We start from the raw sequence: 20,854 nt of genomic DNA, 5'->3' as shown, positions 1-20,854 counted from the left end.
CGTGACGAATGCTGGTCCGCGCGGAAAGGGGGGACCAAAACTGGCACACACACATTTTAATGACAACGACGTGGCCGACAATTCAGTTATGGGTCTCATGGCACACCAGCCAGCAGACAACAGACCAAAAACCCCCGAAATTTTCGGGGGAGGAGCGAACCAATCAACTGATTTAGTGCACGTTGGGCTGGCCTGTCCCCCTGTCCCCCTGCTCGCCAGCTCATCCTTTTCGTCCTTTTTCGGTCCTGGGGTATCAGCAAATGCAATTCGTTTGCTGATTTGTCATTGTTTGGTATGCCTGTCCCCACAGCTCAACTTGAGCTGATTTACAAATGAAATCATACGCCATGGCGGGCATTTCGGTAATGAAAATTCAGCCATAAGGGAAATCATTTTTCCGGCCTTTGTTCTATTTCGGCTGTGACGGTGATGGTGACTCTGTATATGTGACTGTGCATCCTTTATTTTCTCTTTTTTTTGGGAGCAGGACGTGGAGGCACCGCACACTTAATGCGATTTTTGGTGCTTGCTTGTTGCCTGGGCTTTTAGTTCTGATGTGGTTGTATGGAGAAAGAGGAGGATGTGGAGCCACAGGACTCGCGCTGAGGGATTTGAGTGCGCTCTATAAATAAATTTCGTTTTAATAAACTTGTCATAATGGCAGCAGCAGAGGCAGCAGCAGCGCAAAAAGTTTTAATAACGCTCCACAAACCTTGACGTTATTAAAATTTTACATGTCATGCCAGAAAGGATTAAATTCAACGCACAAGGACTGCTGTGTGTGTGTAATACACTGTTCTCACCGGATGTATTAAGTTATGCATTAAAATGGCACTAATGACGTTTATACAGCTCTGTCAGCCACGAGAACTTTCCATCCTTCCATCCACACGAAACACACAAACAAAAACAAAAACACACACATCCTGAGGGAAGCTTTGCTCGAGTTACTTAATTGCAGTGACAACATTGAATAAGGAAAAGCAAAGGCTTTTCACCCTGCTCTTTCCCTGGCATTTCCCTTCTCCTTTTCCTCGCGGGAACGAAAATCGTTACAAAAATGCTTTGCCTGCAATTTAAAATGTCTGTGTGGGTGGCTCTTTCTGTGGCTTTTTGTGTTTTTCCAGGGATTCAAGGGGACTTTTACGGCAGCTGCTTATATTTACGTGGCCATGTAATGGCGGAGAATACGGGAGAATAAGACCAAATTGAGCGAATTCCGCTTAAAGCATTCCAAATAATTTAATTAAAAACACATTTCAGTCTTTGCTCGCGACTGAGAATGACAGGGAATGTACTCACCCCTTCTTAACCACTTTTTCAGCACTTCTTACCCCTTCCTCACCACTTCTTCGCCACTTTCTCATCACTTCCTTACCCCTTCCTTACTACTTCCTCACCTTTTTTCTGTGTCATTCTGCATACTTCTGTGGGTGAATGCCATTTCAATTAACTGCAGTCCCAAAAAATGGGCCCCCGATCTCGATCCTAAGATAAAGTATGAAACAAAGGCCCATCCTCCTGCTCATTTTTCTCTTCGTAGTTCGACAACCAACACGAGTTTTACATTAAAACGCAAAGTTTTATTGGTGGAAAGAGAAAAGTTTGCTCTATTTGTATAGGAGCCTCGTAAGTTTTCGGGGCCTTGTCTTTTGTGAGGGTTCCTGCGCACCCCCATCACCAATCTGCTAAGTGGTGTCCTTATCAGTTGTAGCTACAACATATTAGCTGCTTAATTTCACGGACGTGTGTGTGTGTCCTCGCCCAACGAGTGTTGAAATGGAAAACTTTTGTTTATTAATTTGTCAACGGGGCGCTTAGGACGCCGTTTCAGGTTGTTCAAGATGCCCGATAAGGTTTACCTGTCTGCTGAAATAACTTGGTACTGCGTTTTTGGGGGAGGTGTAGTAGATTGTCGACCATGATAAGTTCAAGGTCTGTGTTGGTTTTAATAGTTAGACTTAACTTACATGGGCTTTCAAGACTTTGTGATACATATGTTTCGATTTGTAAGCTACCCATAACTAAATACCAGATAACAAATATACATTTGATACTATAATGCAATATAATGCATTTTCTGAGACCGCGAATTCTTTAGAACAACGGGTACTAAAATGTTCAAACATATCATTTATTTCTGTATAGCTTGTGCAAAAATTCAATGTTTTGCCAAAAAGTCTAGTAATTATAGTTAAATCCAAATCAACACTGAAAGTTTACTTGAACCTAGCAAAAACTTCTCACATTAAAAGGTGCATTAGAAAAGTTTGACGAAAGTTTAAACAGTTTTTGGGACTAAACATGGGTTTCTTAGTGGAAAAATAGGTAAATATTTGACGAGCTGCATTTGGAGATGGTTGGGTTGACCCAGAGGGGATTTTCCAGCCACTGGGGGTGGGCTGGGGTGGACTTGGGGTGGTTTTGTGGGGATCTCCGTTGACACCTGACGTCTGACACTGACGGCTGTGATGGATGACGGCTGAGGAACGTGACAGCTTCATCAAGTGCAGCCAGGTGCGACTGCAAGGCGTTCATTGATGGCAACATTTACCGCAATCCACTGGCAAACAAAATACCAATGCAATCTGCTTTCTTTCTCTCCTATTTTTCAGATGACGCCACTGCCGGTGAGAAGGATACGTTAGGCGGGCGGCGTTGAACTATGGGAACAGAGGCATGGGCGTGTGCGCGGACCTTGGGTCTCATCGATGGTGTCGGGCATTGAGCACCACCCACCAATCAGAGCAGCTGGAAAAGGAGCAGCAGCAGTCCCTGGAGATTCCTGCCAGGAGGACAACGAGAATTCCCGCTACTAAAACGCTGACGGCATCGCCAGCGAAGACGGCAGCTTTCACAGTGAAAACGACGAGGAGAAGACGCAGCCTTCCCATCTGGAAGGGTCAGGGGTCAACGCCAACGATACAGGTGCTCCAGTTCGTTTTGGTCTCGTTGCTGGCCCTTCTGGCGAAAAATGCCCAGGCGCACAACATTCCAGGTGAGTTTTTTGAGTGCAATCAAGTCGCTTAATTAAATCTCCAACGCCAAAAGCCTCGGCTATTCGCGGCCAAAAATTTCATTTGAAAATTTGATAAGCGACTTTGCGAAAGGGCGCATGTGTGGAACTTGATTTTTATTCGGTGCTCAGTATTCAGTACTCAGTACTGAGCACTCGGTGCTCGGGAAAATTTAATGGCGCACAATAAGCGGCTTACGTGCCGCCAAAGCTGATTACATTTGGCAATTAGTTGACAGTTGGGCGCAGCATCGAGTGTATTCCGACTACTGGCCAAAAAAAAAGAGAGAGTGGAGCTTTTATTTAGGCCTTTTGATTTATTCGTTTTTCGGCTCTCGGCAATAGCACAATAGGTTTTTTTTCTCGAATGTGTAATCAAATTCGTTGAAGTGGTAACGATGGTTCTGAATTTCAAAGGTTTCATGCAAGTTTAGAACTGGTCTGGTGCAACATTTGGCGTTTTTCTATTTGAATTTTTACTTTGATTTTTACAAGCATCTTGCTGTTATTTTAAAATTTAGGTTTTTGATTTCTGAGTCAGATTTTTCCGCTAAAAAATACCTTGAATTTTTTAAGTTATTTTAAACATTTTTTTTTACGATGAATATTCAAGAATCTTTGGGAATTTAATATATATTTTGTGAATGAGTCCACGTATAACTACTTTCCAAATAATGTTAGAAATGTTTTTTATAAGGTTACCCATTGCATTTTTTGTGATTTATGCATTTGACAGGCTTGAAAATGTCATGGGCTAACTGCCCACCAAAGAACCTTTCGTGAACTTCGGCCCACCACTGAATTCAATGAGCTGACCTCCATTCGAATTTTCTGTCCTATTTCCTGATAGTCTCTCCTGCCCTTCCACGCAGGACATTAAAAGTTGCCACTGGCTCCCTGGTTCAATGTACCGTGGCGTTCTTCGTTCTTCGAGCTCGTCGAGTGAATTAATTCAATTTAATTTAGCCGAAAATTGGAAAAACCGCTCGAGATTCCTTTCGCCATGGCAGCGGCGCAGTGGAATGGCCACTTTGCAGCACGGTCGAAAGGTCAACGGCAAGCTGAAGGCGTTGATGGGCTGGATGGGAAGTGCCGCAGTAAGTTCCTCGAAGGCGACTCGACTTGGCTTTAATCAATGAAAACAAAGTGCGCTGCCTCGCTGAATAACTCAAGCCCGAAACTCGGTGTCAAGTGTTCGGTTGGTGGTGGGTGGACGGGTGGTTTGGGCTTGAGTAGCGTTGAAAACGTCTGCCTTTGGCTGAAGGACATTCTAAATGGAATAATGAAACCACTTTTGCATGTTAACGCCATCAAAAGGCGCGACAGAGGCGAAACACACGCGGGTACTTTGGCATTCTGGCTTCCTAGCTTTCCGACTTCCTGACTTCCTGCTACCCTCGAGTACTTCACTTGGCTCTCGGCGACATGTCTGCAACATTATCAAAGGGCAATAGACGAACAAGTGCCTTGGCTGTGCACGGAGAGAAATACTTTTGAGTTTACACTAGCTGGAATTTGTTTTAGATTTAATCAGAGGTTAAAAAGAAGTTGCTTAATAGGAATTTATAGCACTTGCTCGATATTCGGACAGTCAAAGTTTATAAAGTAAAGAAGTAACTGTGAACAGTTTATTATTTAACCAGAGGTTAAAAAGTAGTTGCTAGTCTTGAGGTTATGAAACTTTCTTGAAATTCGAATAGTCAGCAAGCAGTTAAAATCAATCAGTTGAAGTAGTTTATAAAGCAAAGCAGTTACTGTGAGCAGTAGTAGTTAGAGTTACATGTGGTAAAATAGCCCGAGAAAGAATTTTTTAAGTATGAGGTTACATGACACTCGCTTAATATTCGGATCGTCAGCAAGCAGTTGAGGTTAACTAATCAGTATTTGAGAAAACGATTTCTGATGAATAGATTTCATAGCTATGGCTTCTTTTCTCTCAGTGCATACTTCGCAGCATAATCACCATTGCCAACCCCCATCAAAGTCGTTGTCGTCATTGTTTTTGTGTCGCTCCTGATGTTGTTTTCTGTTCTGTATTTTTTCTGCCTTTTTCGGGAGCAGCCAGCGGAGGCTGAGTGGCGATGCAAATAGTCTGCCAAAGCTGGCCAAGTTAACATAAATTTATGCAAATGCCAAAGTCAACAGGCGAGGAGTGCATAAAGCGAGCCAGCGACTGAATGAGTGAGTCAGTCAGTGGATGAGTGACTGACTGGTCGAGTGTCTGATGAAAGAGGAGGTTAACAAAGACGTCATGTAGCTGGACCCCCAAGTCCCTGACAGGCTTTTTCCCACTCCAACAATCTCCAACTCGAACGATAACGGGGACTGGAATTAATGCAAAACGCATTAAGTTGATTTTTTGCCGGACAACGCCCCAATCAAGAGCGTTTGGCCGGCCCGAACAATTGCCTTCGGACATTGGTAGTTTGCTTAACCCTATTACCGACACAGATACAGTTGGATCTGGCTACAATGGAAATGTTCAGGGGGTGGGAGGGGGCGGCAGAGAAATGTGGCATGTGCAGGCAGGTCAGAAGTTGTTTGTTAACAAGTTTAGGGTCATCATGCCAGAGCCAGAGATTCTGCACTGGCTCCATCGCCATCTTCAAGTGGCATAGAACATCAACCCCCCACCCCACACACACTCACTCACACATGTGTGTGTAACAGGATATGCTCCCTTATTGGATTGCTACCCAGTTTGCTGTTGCTGTTGTCCTGCTGTTTCCGACAATTCATTTGCATTTCCGTTGCCGCTTGCCGAGCTTTGAGCTCTGCTCCAATTGTAAACGAAATTTTCAGCTTGGTTGACCATGTCAACGGCTCAGAAAAGCTCGGCAGTGCGAGCGAGCGCCCTCTGGCGGAGAAGGGTGTCACTATTGGGGGCGTTGCATACATAAATAATGCCCGGCACATTCGCACCTCGGGCACAGAAACGAAGCGTCCGTCAAAGGCAGGCGAACAAGGAGCCTAATCAGCGCCTGTCAAGTGCCCACCGCAGTCCATCCTGGCATCGTGGCATCCTACCACCCTTCTATCCCACCATCCCCATCCTGGCACCCTACCTTTTGGCCACAGACAGGTGACAAACGCTAATGAAATGTCACGACTCGTTGTCAAGGCAGAGGGACAGTCGCTTGAAATGCTAGAAAGCAACTTTTCGTCAACCAGAGAGTTCAGTTCCTCTGATTTCTCACTCTGTGTGTGTGCGTGTGGTCAATAACTTTTATTTGAGAGGTCAACCGACATGCAGGGGAAAAAAATAGGAACTATTTTTAGAAAAAAGGTGCTAAATAAATAAAACTAATGTTCAACAGTTAGAAAAAAACGTACAAATAAAGAATTCCGTATACTTTTTGGACAAGCTACAGAAAAAACAATTAAGAAACTGAATTCAGTTCAGCTCAAAAAATCAGTATTTTGACTATAACTTCGGAAAAAATGGAAAAAATGAACTCGTAGTAAAATTCCCTATAGATTGGCATTCAAGTCTAAACATTTTTATTTTTTCGCAAAAAATCATGATGTGACAACCCCGTACCGAATATTCAAAAATGGGTAAAATATAATTTTTTTAAATTACCCGGAAAATGTTAGAAATCGATATATTAGCTTATTAGCTGTACGAATGACTGAGAGTTTTCGATTTAGTATCCTATTTGGCCCGGTTACAGCAAATTTCAGTTTTTCCTACTGTCCCTATCTACTCAGTTTTTAAACCAAAAGATAGCTAAAATAATATTGGTTTTCTGAGTTAGAATGATAATGTAATGCCCTTTTTCTAGCATCTCGCCTAATAATCTGTATTTCCCTTACCCCTTTAAACTACTCTTGTTTTTTCTAAGTGATGCCCGAGTGCATTCCTCTGCATATTCTGACCATAGTTTCAGGACCACACTCACATTCAGCGACTTTCAATGGGATAACTGATTTGAAAACCAAAATGGAAGCCGGGCTATTGGTCCCTTGGGAATAATGGTGGTGGGGCAGAAACATCAGTCAATGACCAGCACTTGACATGTGACCGACATAGCCATCAACAAATCCATTTAAAAGTAACCCCTGGCATGTTGGTTTTGCCATTCCTTCTGTCAGCGGATGGTTCCGAATGGGTTGGACATTCGTTCCGGGGGCCACGTAAATCGTGCTGAATGTCACGTCTAAATAGAAAGCAATAACGAGAATGGGAATGAGAACGAGAGACTGCGGCTGCGGAATTGGCCGTATTATGGGCGCATCACGTTGGGGAATCCTGGCGATGCGGTGGGAATTCGCACTCTCGTGTGTAACAAGTGATATGGAAGCGATGAATAACTGAGACCTGTATCCTTTTTCTTTATCCTTTTCCTTTGCAGAAGACGCCGTGCACATCACGGCCATCCTCGGCGAGGGCGTCATCTTCAACTGCCATGTGGAGTTCCCCAACGACCATCCCGTGCCATATGTCCTGCAGTGGGACAAGAAGGTGAGCGAAACGGTACGATATCACAGTTAACATTTCTTCTCTAAACTCTCTTTTTTACATTGTTGTTCCGATACGCAAAAACAAAGCCAGAAAAAGTAAGAAACAGTCAGTCAGAACAGACAGACAGAAGAACTACCAACCAACCAACCTACTACCAATCAACCTCTATTCAGTGTTTTTTATCTCAAATATAAACGTACAAAATACCATCTTAACTGAGCCTTGTGAACCCCCCTTAAGTCCCCTCGTTCCGCAGATATCAGTTACTCAGCCTGAGTTTCAATTAAGTTTTGAGTTTATTTATCGTGCCTTAAAGCTTACGAAGCAGCAACCAAATTAACCAAATTAAACCAGTTGATCCGATAACCGAATGTTGATTGTTGATGTCCATGCGATACAGAATAACCATAACTTATAGCTTGAGATGTATGTGTTTATGTGTTTCCATATTGATATATTGGTAATTTCGAATCCTTGAGTTTGCTCAGTTTGATTTTCCTTGGTTCTCATACAGCCATCAACCTATATATATATCCTCCGGCCTGAAATCGGTGGACTATCCCTGATACCCGCCCCCCAATCACATTACTTAAACATAGGCAGGCTTTTTGATCGCTTCTGATCGATTTTGGGATCGGATTCTTTGCGCCTCCTTTAAGTTTGCAGAACACACGAGACAAAAATACACGAAATATATACCTACACACTCAATATTCGACACTTTGAATCGAGTTATTTTTGCGGCATTCGAAAACACGAAAGATGAAATTAATCAAATTATTTGTCAATTGAAGGAACGGGCTAAAAAAACAGCACCCGGACCAAAGAGAGCGAAAGAGAAGAAAGCAGTCGATACAGAAAAATTCCACATTCCACCCAACAAATAAAAGAAATCGAAAATGAAAATGAAATTCCATTTGCAAATCAAATCAAATCGAAATTCGTTCGCAATCCAAAACCAAAAAAAGCATACACAAAAATCTAGCTTAGCTGCTCACTGCTCACTGCCAACCAAAAATGAAAATGAAAACAATTTCCACTACCGTTTATTCCTCAACCATGCAAATCCCAAACAATTAGCCACAACCATTCATAGTCGAGCAAAAATATTGAAAACAAATTAGTCACATTTGCCCAGACTTTAGTTGCGAGTGTTCAAAAGCTCTTTCATGCCGCCTGCACCACCCAGAAATCAAAAACCAAATCACCCCAAAATCCACCCACTGTGGCCGTTGGAGTTTGCAGAAATATGCTAATGTTTGGCAAAGTTGAGCCGCAGATAAACAGAGGAGCCAAGATTCGTTTGGAATTCCATGAGGATGATAACTTTGCAACTCTGCCACTCGGACAATCGATTGATATGGCATATTTTTGGCAGCTCCAACTGCCACTGCACATTCCCGTAGGATAAGCAAATTCAATTCCAATCAAATAAGCAAAAGGCGCAACGAAACACCCATCACATCCATATTTATATATAGAGCACCGCCACCCAGTCACGTCTTTTTTCTCTCTTTCTCCATTCATCTTTTTCATTTGGCGTTTTTCTGTAATGTAATCCAATTATTTTTCCCAGCCTCTTCTGCATGCTTAGTATGTAGCAAACTATTTTACTTGAGCTTGAGAAATACACCTACAGTGAAATGATAAGAAATTATAGTGGTGAAATTCTGTATAAGGAATTACAGAGTTATTCATTATTTAACCAAAAAACAAGAAAGTTATAATATAATATTATTAATATAATAATAATAATATTTTTCCTGAATTTCGGTTTTTGCTTTTAGATTTTTATGTCAAATAGTTTTCTTCCTGTTTTTTTGGGGCTTATAGATTTTTTTTTAGTTTGCGATTATCAAATTGAAGGTCGTTTTTATATAAATTTCACTCTAGTTTAAACCCGATATTTTTCTAGCTGTGTATGTATTCTTCGGCAAAGTTTGATGAAGCCAACTAACGTGGGCAACCTCAGCTCAGCGACTTGAAGCTGAACCACGACCTCAAACAGCTTACTTTCCATAATTTCCAGCACGCCTAAGCCAACTTTCTTGCTGCAGCTTGATGGCAAAAACCAAGAAAAACCGCAGGGATAATAAAGTGGAAAATGCCAGCAATGCCAGCCAGGATAAGGGACAAAAAGGACGAGGTCTTCGTGGGCGTCAAAGTCACGACTGTCCTTCGCTTAGCGAAATGCAGCCAAAGTTATGCGCATATATGTGTGTGTGTTTTATTATAGATAACGTCTCCTGTTTTTTGCGAGCCAACTTCACAAAGTTTTACAAGCAATTTTAATGCCGAAACAAAGTTATAAGTACTGGCAAAAAGTATGTTTATGTTTTGTCGCGATAAAAATACGCAGACCGCAGCTGCGGGGAAAACTGAAAGCGGAAAACAGTCGGTAAATGGCCGAATTAAAGGGATTAACATGGCTTTAGCTTTTAATTTATGCGCTCGTATTTCTCTCACTCGCATTTCTTCCACTTTCCCCCGTAAATACATACATTGTTGGCCCATAAATGGGAAAAGAATTTCATTAAAGGTTGCCTACTTTTCTGCGCTTTAAGAGAGAGCTTTCTCCCGTCCCAGGAGAAATGACGAAAGTCTGGCGTTGCCTTAGTTGCAATCTAAATTAATTGCTACTGAATAAATTAAGCGGAAAAATGTTTGCCAAGCCAACTTATGACGCTTCTGCGAGTGCGAATATTAATTTTGGCCCGACAACCTCGCCAAAGGACCTCGTCTGTCTGTCTGTGTGTGTGTCTCCGTGTCCTGTGACCTTTCGCCTCTCTTTTTGCCTTTGCCGTTCTGCCAACAGAAATTATTTCATACGTCAGCCGAGGAAATTATTAAAACGTCTATAAGTTTTAATAAGCGACACATACACAGCAGCCTCCCTCGTCTAATTAGGGAAATAAATCGATTAGCCCCGGCCTGGGATAACGTGGCGTATGAGCAATTTGCTTACCAATTATTTACGTATACGCAATTATGCCGCCCTGCCATGTGCTATGGGTATTTAGTGCTCTCTATAGGGATGGGATATCTACCGTTGGTCATGCAGGAGAATTCGAATCGAAAGCGCACTCGGTTCAATGCATCCTGTGAATAAAATAAACAAAGGACCTAGAGTTGCACTCATGGATGGGTTGAGGAACTCAAAAGGGGCGATTGCTGCAGGTTAACCCCAATTTTTGTTGCCTGCCTCGAAATTTATATATTTCACATGCACATTTTTTATCTGCACAAGCTAGAATTTCAAATGTATCTCTTTGGCCCTCGTCGTTTTACTGGTTTTGCTCGTTTTAGTGTGGCACACTCACATGATTTATTGTTGCCAGCGTGTCCCTGGCACAGAACAAAAATACTATGTATGTGGGGGTAGTTGGGGGTAGTTTTCCTCCGGCTGTTGATGAGCATGCAAAAAGGACGAGGAGGAGCAAGTGGTGAGCCCAGGATCTGGGGAGTTCGTGTTGACAGTGAAAATGTGTGACCATGTCTGTATACTATATATGTAGTTTGTGTATCTGCGAAAGAGCGCTTGTTTGTTTGCTGGCATGTTTACCATGCGGCAGCGGCATCGCAATTTCTCCACGTTAACGTGATGAGTTTTTGTTTTGACTGTTTGTAGATTTTACTTTTACACAGACGCAGAGGAAAACGCAGTTATGTCCCCCGTGGCTATGTCGCAACTCAATTTATTTGCGACAGTTGTTAGTTGTTTGCGTTGTCTCAGCGGGAAACTTTCGAGAATCTCCCCCGATTAGCTTTAATCCCCATTTGCACCTGCATGCCGCACACACACAGTGTACAGCGTAGATTTAGAAAATAGCATGTTTGTTTGTACATAGCCCCCAACAAACCCAGCGACTCATAAACCGAATCATAACCCTAGGTTAAATACTGTCTGTACCTGTAAATGTACCTGTGTACCTGTTCCAAGTCGAAGCGTACCAGAAACCAGACTCTCTCGTTTGTCGTATGTACAAATGCCATGGCACATATTCCATGCATATAACGCATTCCAGACAGACCAATCAATCGATAATCAACTCTGAATCAACTCGCCCCGCCGACCTATCGATATCGACTAATGTACTATTATGTCCTCCTATCATCTCCCATCAAAGGGCTCCGATCTGCCCATCTACATCTGGTATGAGAGCTATCCGGAGCACATCGAGGAGGGCTACAAGGGACGCGTGTCCCGCGTCTCGCAGGACTCGCCCTTCGGCTCCGCCTCGCTCAACCTGACCAACATCCGGGAATCGGACCAGGGATGGTACGAGTGCAAGGTCGTCTTCCTCAATCGGGACCCCAAGCAGCATAAGAACGGTACATGGTTCCACTTAGACGTACATGCACCGCCGCGCTTTAGTGTTACGCCAGAGGATATTATATACGTTAATTTAGGTAAGTACACAAGGTTTGACGAAAAAACTAAATATCGATATTATAGATAAAATTCGGTAAAAATAATCGAAACATTTAATATCGATACAATATCGGAAAAAATTGTTTGATACGTCTTGCAATCTTTTCTCGATTAACATTTTTTACTTATGACATGATTAAAATTTATAATTAAAAATCGTTCAGTTTAATTTTAAAAATCGATCATTACAAATTATTTGATATTATGATCGATAAATATTTTTAAAATATCGGTATTATATCATTAAATCGATATTTTCTGCCATTCCTATCACTATCCTGAGCTCAAATCCAGCCTCTTTGCGCTCTGATAAATAGCAAGGCCATAAATAAGCGCATATTCGGCTGGCCAACTTATTTGGGGGCTGTCATCTCGCAGAATTAAGTGGAGTGCGACCCCCCTTCGTGTGCTTTTGGCCCACTTTCGAGTGTGTCAAATGGCCGGCCATTTGTTGCAGCGCCCGAATGAGTTTGTCACCTTGAGAACTTGTATTCCCAGGAGTTCCCAGTAGTCGTAAAAAGTGCCACCATCCTTCTCAAAACGAGTTATGGCCGCCCATTTGTCATCTTCCGATTCCAAAAAAACACAGCGTGCAAGAGGTTTTTCGGCCCACGAAAATCGATAAGCTCTTTATGCCCTCACATTCGTATCAAATCAAATTTCCGCCGCTTAATCAAAGTTAAAATGTGTTTACAAGAAAACAAAAGGGGCCGGAAATGCGTTGAGCGAAAATGGCGCTGCAGCGCATAAATTCTGATTCTGAATTGTGAGAGCTGAAAGTACTGTAAACTGTGTACAGAAAACAACGGGGCCAGTGAGGCGAGTAGGGAACTGCAACAAAGAGCCCGGCCCCGTTGCCATTGTCTGCCGCAAATGGTGGCAGGACGAAGGACGAAGGATAGACAAAGGGTGGCCCAGCCGGAAGGAGGCGCCTCGTCCTCCTTGAAACCAAAAAGCGTAACAATTGCCACCACTTACCTTATTAATTCCTCGCTCTCGCTCTCATTCTCATTCCCATTTCGTTTGTGGCACTCGCACCACATTTCCCTTTGCAGGTGATTCAATTATACTCAATTGCCAGGCAGATGGCACGCCCACGCCGGAAATACTCTGGTACAAGGATGCCAATCCCGTCGATCCCTCGCCCACGGTGGGCATCTTCAACGACGGCACCGAGCTGCGGATCTCCACCATTCGGCACGAGGACATCGGAGAGTACACTTGCATTGCACGCAATGGTGAGGGACAAGTCTCCCATACGGCCCGTGTTATAATCGCGGGCGGCGCTGTAATCATGGTAAAAACCTAAATACAAATCACATAATTTTGAGATAAAACAGAATGGGGGGTGTTCCAGAAGTGTCTTCCTAAATTCCAGCCGAGAATCTAAGTTTGTTTACACAGTATCCTACAAAATAGGCATAGAAATGTTTAGGGCTTTAAACTATTTTATTTAGGTGTCTAAAAGTAGGCAATGAAAAAATAAAATATTTTGTTGCATAGTTTAAGACACCTAAGTAAAATAGTTTAAAGCACTAACAATTTCTGAGCCTAAAAGTATACAATGAAAATATAAAATATTTTATTGCATACTTTTAGACATCTGTTTGGGAGATTTCAAAGCCCTTGTGATTAGAGTTTTAACTAAAAATTCTGGAATATCGACTGTCTTTTCGGTTGAATTTCAAACCAACCGATCCGAAAATCACCAGAGGTTTCTGGGACACCCCTGATAGTAAACAAAACCGAAGTTTTAGGGGAGCGGATTGTCTTGGGAGTTTTGAGAGGGGAGTTTGAAGAGCATTGGCCACAAAACCCAGGGTTCGCAGCAGGTTACTAATATGTAGTTTTATTCTCTACCCCCCCCCCCCCCACGTTAAATCGATACCCCCTCGAAAACCAAACCAATTCCCAATGAAAAACGAAAAACCGTAGGATAAGGCGGCGCCCGATAAACACACACGCACCAAGTCCAAGTCGAATGCCGTCAATGAGAGGCTGACCATACGTGTAAGTCCCGAAACTGAACTTGCATTGCATTTTGCATTCTGCATTCTGGATTTCTACATTCCGCATACTGCATAATCTGTTCAACGCTTTTACCCATTAACTAAGCTGCAAGAGCTGGCGAACTCCCCCATTCACAGCAAAACCGAACCAATCACTCCCATGGGCTTTGGGATTTCGGACTTTAGAGAGCAGCCGGTGAAACGGCTTCAGAAATCACCAGACCGACCAAACCATGTCCAGATTCCAGATATTCCGATTGAGAAAGGAGCTGGCCCCGAAAAACGAAAAACGAGGGGAAAAAAAGCCGTAACAAGCGTGAAACTTTTTGTGTGCCTCCATGTGGCCTCCATCCGGCCCGTATTTACATGCCAGAAAGGGCAGACCATCCCCTCTACACCCCTGTTCAAAAAACAGCTAAACAGAAACTGAACAGAACAACCAGCAGAAGGAGGAGCACCACTCGGTACACTTGACATGGTCATTCGCCTAGTCTCGACCAGATCCCCCTATTTACAACCTGCATACAAGCATGCTCACATGCCACCCACACCCCCTAAACCACCCCCCTCACACTTACAAGAGCCCCGCCCCCCAGTGTTCCGCCTCCCATTCTGAAATGGGGAAAACCTTTGTGCATGTGTGGGTGGAAACATGGCCGTCGTCGTCGTCGTCTGTATAGCATACTTTTGTGCGCGCCCGCTAATGCATTTGCATTTCGGTTATTTACAGTTAGCAACTGCAACTAAGCCTGCACTGCAAGAAAAATAAACCTACTTGGAAATACATAACATTTTAAGGAATGTGTAATTTTTCCACATACTGCATATGATAGATCTTAATTATAGTACCTATTCAGAAATGTTTTCAAAGAATATGGATCGAAAAACTATTTCTAAATTTGGTTGACTTGGATAATAATAATTTTTCCTTTATATTTTAATAATATCACTATCATTAGAATACTTTTAATGATACCAAGTAAAAATAGTGCTGAGAACGTATAATGATCCTATTTCTATATAAAAAGGAAATTAAAAATTCTGGAGTTTTTGTTCTGAAATTTCCTTTTATAATAGTTCCAAATTATTTTCACCAAAATCTTCTTGGTATATCCAAAAGTAGTACGAATATTTTTAATATTATCCTGGTGTTTTTCTCTAAAATATACATTATATGATTCCAATAAAGTACCTCATCCCAATATAATAATCCCAAAGTATTAATTTTGATGAGATTAAATCTTTAATTAATCCTTCAATTTAAAATATCTCTTATCCCATATTTTTCACTGTATCCCACAAGCAATCCTGCCCGTTTTCGGTCTATCCTTGCTGGCTTAGGGTTTTTCGTTCTACATGCACGAACGTTGCTTGGCGTCTTGGAGCGCTTGAACTTTGACCTTTTGCTTTGGCTTTTCAGGCCAGCCAAGAAAGCCAAGAAAGCAAAGATTGGGTTGGGAAATTGCACATACCTCGTGCCTCAATTACTGCTCAACCGTTTTGCAGCAATCTGCGCATAAATATTGCAATAACATTTATCTGGCCGCAGGCAAAGTGGACATTTTACAGATGACCCCAGGGGAAATCGAAGTCGAGAACGAGCCAATTCAATTTACGACCCACATTTCGAACCCACATCAATTTTGGCCATAACTAAAACTAATTCAAATGAAACAGAAGCAGAAACAGAAACAGTCTGCCAGCAAATCGCCCGAAAGCAAAGCGGCCCATTAAATAAACCAAGCTCTAAAACGGAATGCACTCATGCAATTACCGAGGGAAGGACGAAAAGGGGTTCGGGACTCCTGACATTTGACTGACAAGTTGTCAATGGCAGGGGAAATCAGGGTAGCACATTTCATAGCTGTGACAGCACAAAATGTTATTTCTCGGTGGCAAGTAGCGAGTGCACACACAAAGGATACCGATATCGATGACGGCGACAGCCAAAAATTAGCTGTCAAGCTCCAGGCTCCAGAAATAAAAAAGAGGGTGGTTCCTTCTCTCATGATTTGAATTAGTCAACAGTCAACAGTCAGCCATCATAAGTTTGCAGTTCGTTAACCGTTTTTCGGGAACTACCTCTTATTGATACCTTATTTTTGTTCGTATCCCCAAAAAAAACAGGTGCCCCCGACCAATCAAACCAAGAACGAGGGCGAAAAAGTGATATTCTCCTGCGAGGCTAAGGCCATGCCCGGGAATGTGACGGTGCGCTGGTACCGCGAGGGCTCCCCCGTCCGGGAGGTGGCCGCCCTGGAGACCCGGGTCACCATCCGCAAGGACGGCTCGCTCATCATCAACCCCATCAAGCCGGACGACTCGGGCCAGTACCTCTGCGAGGTGACCAACGGCATCGGGGATCCGCAGAGCGCCTCCGCCTACCTCAGCGTCGAATGTGAGTATTTGAAAAGGGAATTTAGATATTAAAGTGGCTAAAAAAGAGCTAGATATTTAATTATATAATTACTTGATTAAGTAATTGTTTATTTGGCACATATATCCCTATCTACTGTTGCATCGTATCTATAAATATGATACAAGGAAGTCACTACCACTCTAAACTTATTAGTGATTATTAAACGAATTTATGTGATTTTTTTAGATTTTTACGTCAATCCGTTCTGGGTAAATTTTGCTACTGGCCGTTTTTTATGGGGTCTTTTATATTAATCTAGAATGTAGTCTATTGCTTCAATTTAAAATCAATCACTTCTTACGCGAAAAAAGTAAGCCAGTTCTAAGTTAATATTTTTACATAGAACACTATTATATCATCTATCCCTATCTACTTTCCGATGTGTACGAACCTCATTACTTTTATACTTCACTAAGAAAGTAACTAAAAATCAAAAAATATTAAATATAATATCGTATCATCATTTTTTCTGAAGTAGGGGTTAGATCACCTTTGGTTAGGTTATTAGGTTATTCCCTTTTGAGTTTTAAATTCCCTAATTATTCCATTTTAACTTATATCTCCCCCTTCTCCTTTCAGATCCCGCCAAGGTGACCTTCACGCCCACGGTGCAGTACCTGCCCTTCCGGCTGGCCGGCGTGGTCCAGTGCTACATCAAGTCGAGTCCGCAGCTGCAGTACGTCACCTGGACGAAGGACAAGCGGCTGCTGGAGCCCTACCAGATGAAGGACATCGTGGTGATGGCCAACGGGTCGCTGCTCTTCACGCGGGTGAACGAGGAGCACCAGGGTCAGTACTCCTGTACGCCCTACAATGCCCTGGGAACGGCTGGGGCCTCGGGGATCATGGATGTGCTGGTAAGGAAGCCACCTGCCTTCACCGTCGAACCGGAAACCCTGTACCAGCGGAAGGTGGGCGACAGCGTGGAGATGCACTGCGATGCGCTGGAGGCGGAGGGCACCGAGCGACCCACCATCAAGTGGCAGCGCCAGGAGGGCGAGCAGCTGGCCGAGTCGCAGAGGAACCGGATCAAGATCTCGGGAGGGAATATCACCATCGAGAACCTGCGGCGGGAGGACTTTGGCTACTACCAGTGCGTGGTGTCCAACGAGGTGGCCACCCTGATGGCCGTCACCCAGCTGGTGATCGAGGGCACCCAGCCGCATGCCCCCTACAATATCACCGGCAAGGCCACCGAGTCCTCGATCACGCTGCAATGGCTGCCGGGATATAGCGGGGGATCCGAGTACAAGCAGGACTATACCATCTGGTTTAGAGAGGCGGGTGTTAATGACTGGCAGACCATCTCCGTCACGCCCTCGGGCAGCACACAGGTGACCATCAATGGCCTGGCCTCCGGAACCACCTACGAATTCCAGGTAGTGGGCAGAAATGTCCTTGGCGACGGGATGATGAGCAAAGTGATGACCGTGCGCACCTTGGGTGAGTCCTCGGGATCCTGAATCCTTTGATATATACCCTTCTTTTTTGCTTTTGCTCTCTCCTACGTTACCTTTTTGGGTTCTCTTGCTGCAGTCGCATATCCCGGCATATCCTGCACATAATCTCATAAATAAAAAAAAAAGAAACAACCTCTGCACAAAAACTGAATTCTGGATTGGCTCTAACATAACGCTCTTCTTTTTTTCTCTCGTTTTCTTCTCTTTTTCCTCACCACCAAACCTCCATCGAAAATCGATAAAAAATAAATACTACTCATACTAATCATGCGCGCTATCTCTCAAAATGCAAAAACTGTCAAATGCCAAACCACGACCACGAATTTTTCCTGGGAACCACGGAAAATTCGGGTTCAATAGAAGACGCTCCGGCAGCGCCACGTAATGTCAAGGCTGCAACACAACCGCCCGACTCATTCTTTCAGCTAATGCCAGACGAAGCTGGTAAGAGAAAAAAACCTATCTACCAAGAAAAAAAGAAAATCCCTAGTATGCGTAGTTGTATGTAAATATCGGACAATCGAAGCCACCAACGTACAAGGATTAAAGATCTCAAAATTTCGAAATTATAGCTCTTGCGCCAGAAGAAATCTTCCCCTTTTTTTTGCCTAAGCTAAGAGCAATGTATATTAGAGCTTGAAAAATATCCAGAGTTTGTTATTTCTCGGTATTTAATATGTGTTTTTCCTTAAAAACATCGATATTATCGAATCGATATTGTAAAAATATCGGAAATATCGATAATTTTCAAGCTCTATTTTATAATCACCGAAATTAAAAAATCTTAAAAGGGGGTTAATTTTTTTTTTAAACAAAAAATGTTATATATTTTAATGCATGATTGTGTAGCTCCTGTTGTTGTATTCTCCTTGAATCTGAAATGTTGAAACTATAATTAGAAAAAAATCATAAAAGTTAGATAGCTAGTTGGTACAGGATATTCATTTATGATTTTTGTTTATAATTTTTTTTTAGAAGAGGCTCCTCCCCCACTTTGCATGAGGCTTGAATGTAACCCCTACCAAAGTTGTAAATACCCCTCTTAAATTTTCAATATTTCACTTAGTTCTTGGAGAGTCTGACTGCCTGGTCCTCAATCAAACTAGTTTCCCCCCTGGTGGCCACAGACCGCAGAGCCAATATCCCAACCTCTCCCCCATGAATTCAATATTCATTTTGGCTACCGAAAAAAAGCAACAATTAAATATTCAAACCAATTATACCGGGGCTCCCCCTTTTATTGTCTGCCAAAGAACACACGCCCACCGAAAATTCGCGCCATTTCCCACGGGGCATAATTTGTGCCACATGTGTTCCAGGGGATTTTTGGACCAGAGTCCTTTTGGTCCTGGCGCTGTGAATATTACATATCCGCCTCTCACGCACAGGACGACTATCCTCCGTCCTGATCTCCGTCCGTTCGCGTGTGTGCGTAATTAAAACAGTTTGGGCCCCGCACATTTAATTATTTAAATTAATTGAACTGTTTTTACAACTGGGCCGTCGTGTCTTGCAGGTTGTATGTTGTATATATGCGGTCGATATGACAACGCCCAAAAGCTCATACCCCTGTTGCCCTCGAAAAAAGCAAGCGTAATTTAAACAACCATATTACCAAATGCCTGCCACGCCCCCTCCTCAAACCCCTCTACATTCTTCCGCCCCCGTAGGTGCGGCAATTTGAATGCCTTTGTCGACGTTGCCGCGTGTTTTTCCAACCGCTTTGCGATACTAGTTAATTTTATCCCTGCTCTCTGTCTCTTTTGCTCCTTTGCTCGTTGTGTAGTTTATCCCCCCTCCCCCTGCCTGGTTTTATATGTGTATGTAAACCCCCCCCCCTCACACACACAAATAAATGTTTTCCCCCATTTAGCGTATTTAATTTAGTCTGTGTGTGTGTGCTGTGCGTGGAACACAGTGCGTATACGTGTTGGCGCACGCGTAGGTTTCGAAAAAAAAGAAAAAAACGAAAAAATAAGGAAAACGCTACAAAATATCAAATAACAAACGAAAAACAGTAAAAACGGCGGCAACTCTGGCGGCAAATGTGCGCCGTGTTGTGTAATGCAACCCTGGATTTCGTGTACGTGTGTACCTTTTTTTGGCGCTTGTAACGAAACACCTACCAACCTACCATCCACCCACAGACAAACCACCCACCGCCCATCCACCCACCGCCTCATTTCATCCTCAGCAGCCCAGAAACAACAACAACAACAAGAACAGTAACTAAAACAACTACAGCAGCTAAAGCAAACGCCTCGCAGAAATTGTATTTCCTTTGGCTTTTATTTTCGTTTGTGCTCCTTGGTCGCTGCTTTATTTTCCTTATAATATTTCCTTTTTTTTTAAATCCTGCATAAAACATCAACGGTAAACCATTTGCCACTGCCCCACCCACCGCCTGCCGCCCACTTGTGCATCTGTGTGTGCTCGTGAGTGCGTGTGTGTGAATGTCCGTGCCACATTTGTTTATGTCAAGCAATTTTCATACGCCATGTAGACCCGCTGACGCTGGCATTCGCTCACATTCAACTGCCACCCAAACCACCCAACTGAAATGAAATGGGTGGTGCAGAGTGGTGCAGAGCGGTGCGTGCTTGCTGCTTTCCCTGCTGTTTTATCCATACGGCGCAGCGCTTAAAAATTAATAACAACAATGCGAGCAGCAGGCAGCGAGCTCCTTCAACATTTGCAACATTTCTGTCCTGACATTCGGAAAATTAAAGAACGCGGAGATCGAACAGGGGGATACCTTAAGTTACTCTTAAAAATATTAACGGATTTTTAAAAAAAAAATAATGTTTTAGAATTAGTAAATAAATAGAATGTTCTACAAAACATCCCGCGGTTTGAAAGTATTTTAACAAGGTGTCTAAAAGTAGGCAACAATTTATTTCAAAATTATTCCAAAAGAGGATTTTTTACTGCATACTTTTAGACAGCTTTAAAAGGGATTTCAAAGAGTAAAAGATTTCCTTAAAATGTATTCCATTTCATTTTTGTAGTGGGTTAAAATAATAATTTAATTTCCAATATAATCAGAAAATCGA

At 42.9% G+C, this 20,854-nt stretch overlaps 1 protein-coding gene across 1 annotated transcript in view; it reads left to right on the top strand.

The window, feature by feature from the left end:
* tutl (immunoglobulin superfamily member turtle) overlaps positions 1–20,854 on the top strand; it is a 42,526-nt gene that overhangs the window by 8,805 nt on the left and 12,867 nt on the right. The window contains 7 exon segments of the mRNA XM_017159586.3: positions 2,616–2,998; positions 7,372–7,493; positions 11,609–11,891; positions 12,969–13,210; positions 16,050–16,320; positions 16,921–17,784; positions 18,162–18,245. Coding sequence (XP_017015075.2) covers positions 2,680–2,998; positions 7,372–7,493; positions 11,609–11,891; positions 12,969–13,210; positions 16,050–16,320; positions 16,921–17,784; positions 18,162–18,245 — 2,185 coding nt within the window. The 5' untranslated portion in view covers positions 2,616–2,679.

The sequence above is a fragment of the Drosophila takahashii genome, chromosome 2L (assembly GCF_030179915.1).
Source record: "Drosophila takahashii strain IR98-3 E-12201 chromosome 2L, DtakHiC1v2, whole genome shotgun sequence".
NCBI classification, from domain to species: Eukaryota; Metazoa; Arthropoda; class Insecta; order Diptera; family Drosophilidae; genus Drosophila; species Drosophila takahashii.
Note: the sequence above shows the minus strand (reverse complement) of the source record. Positions and strands in the feature narration are given on the sequence as shown.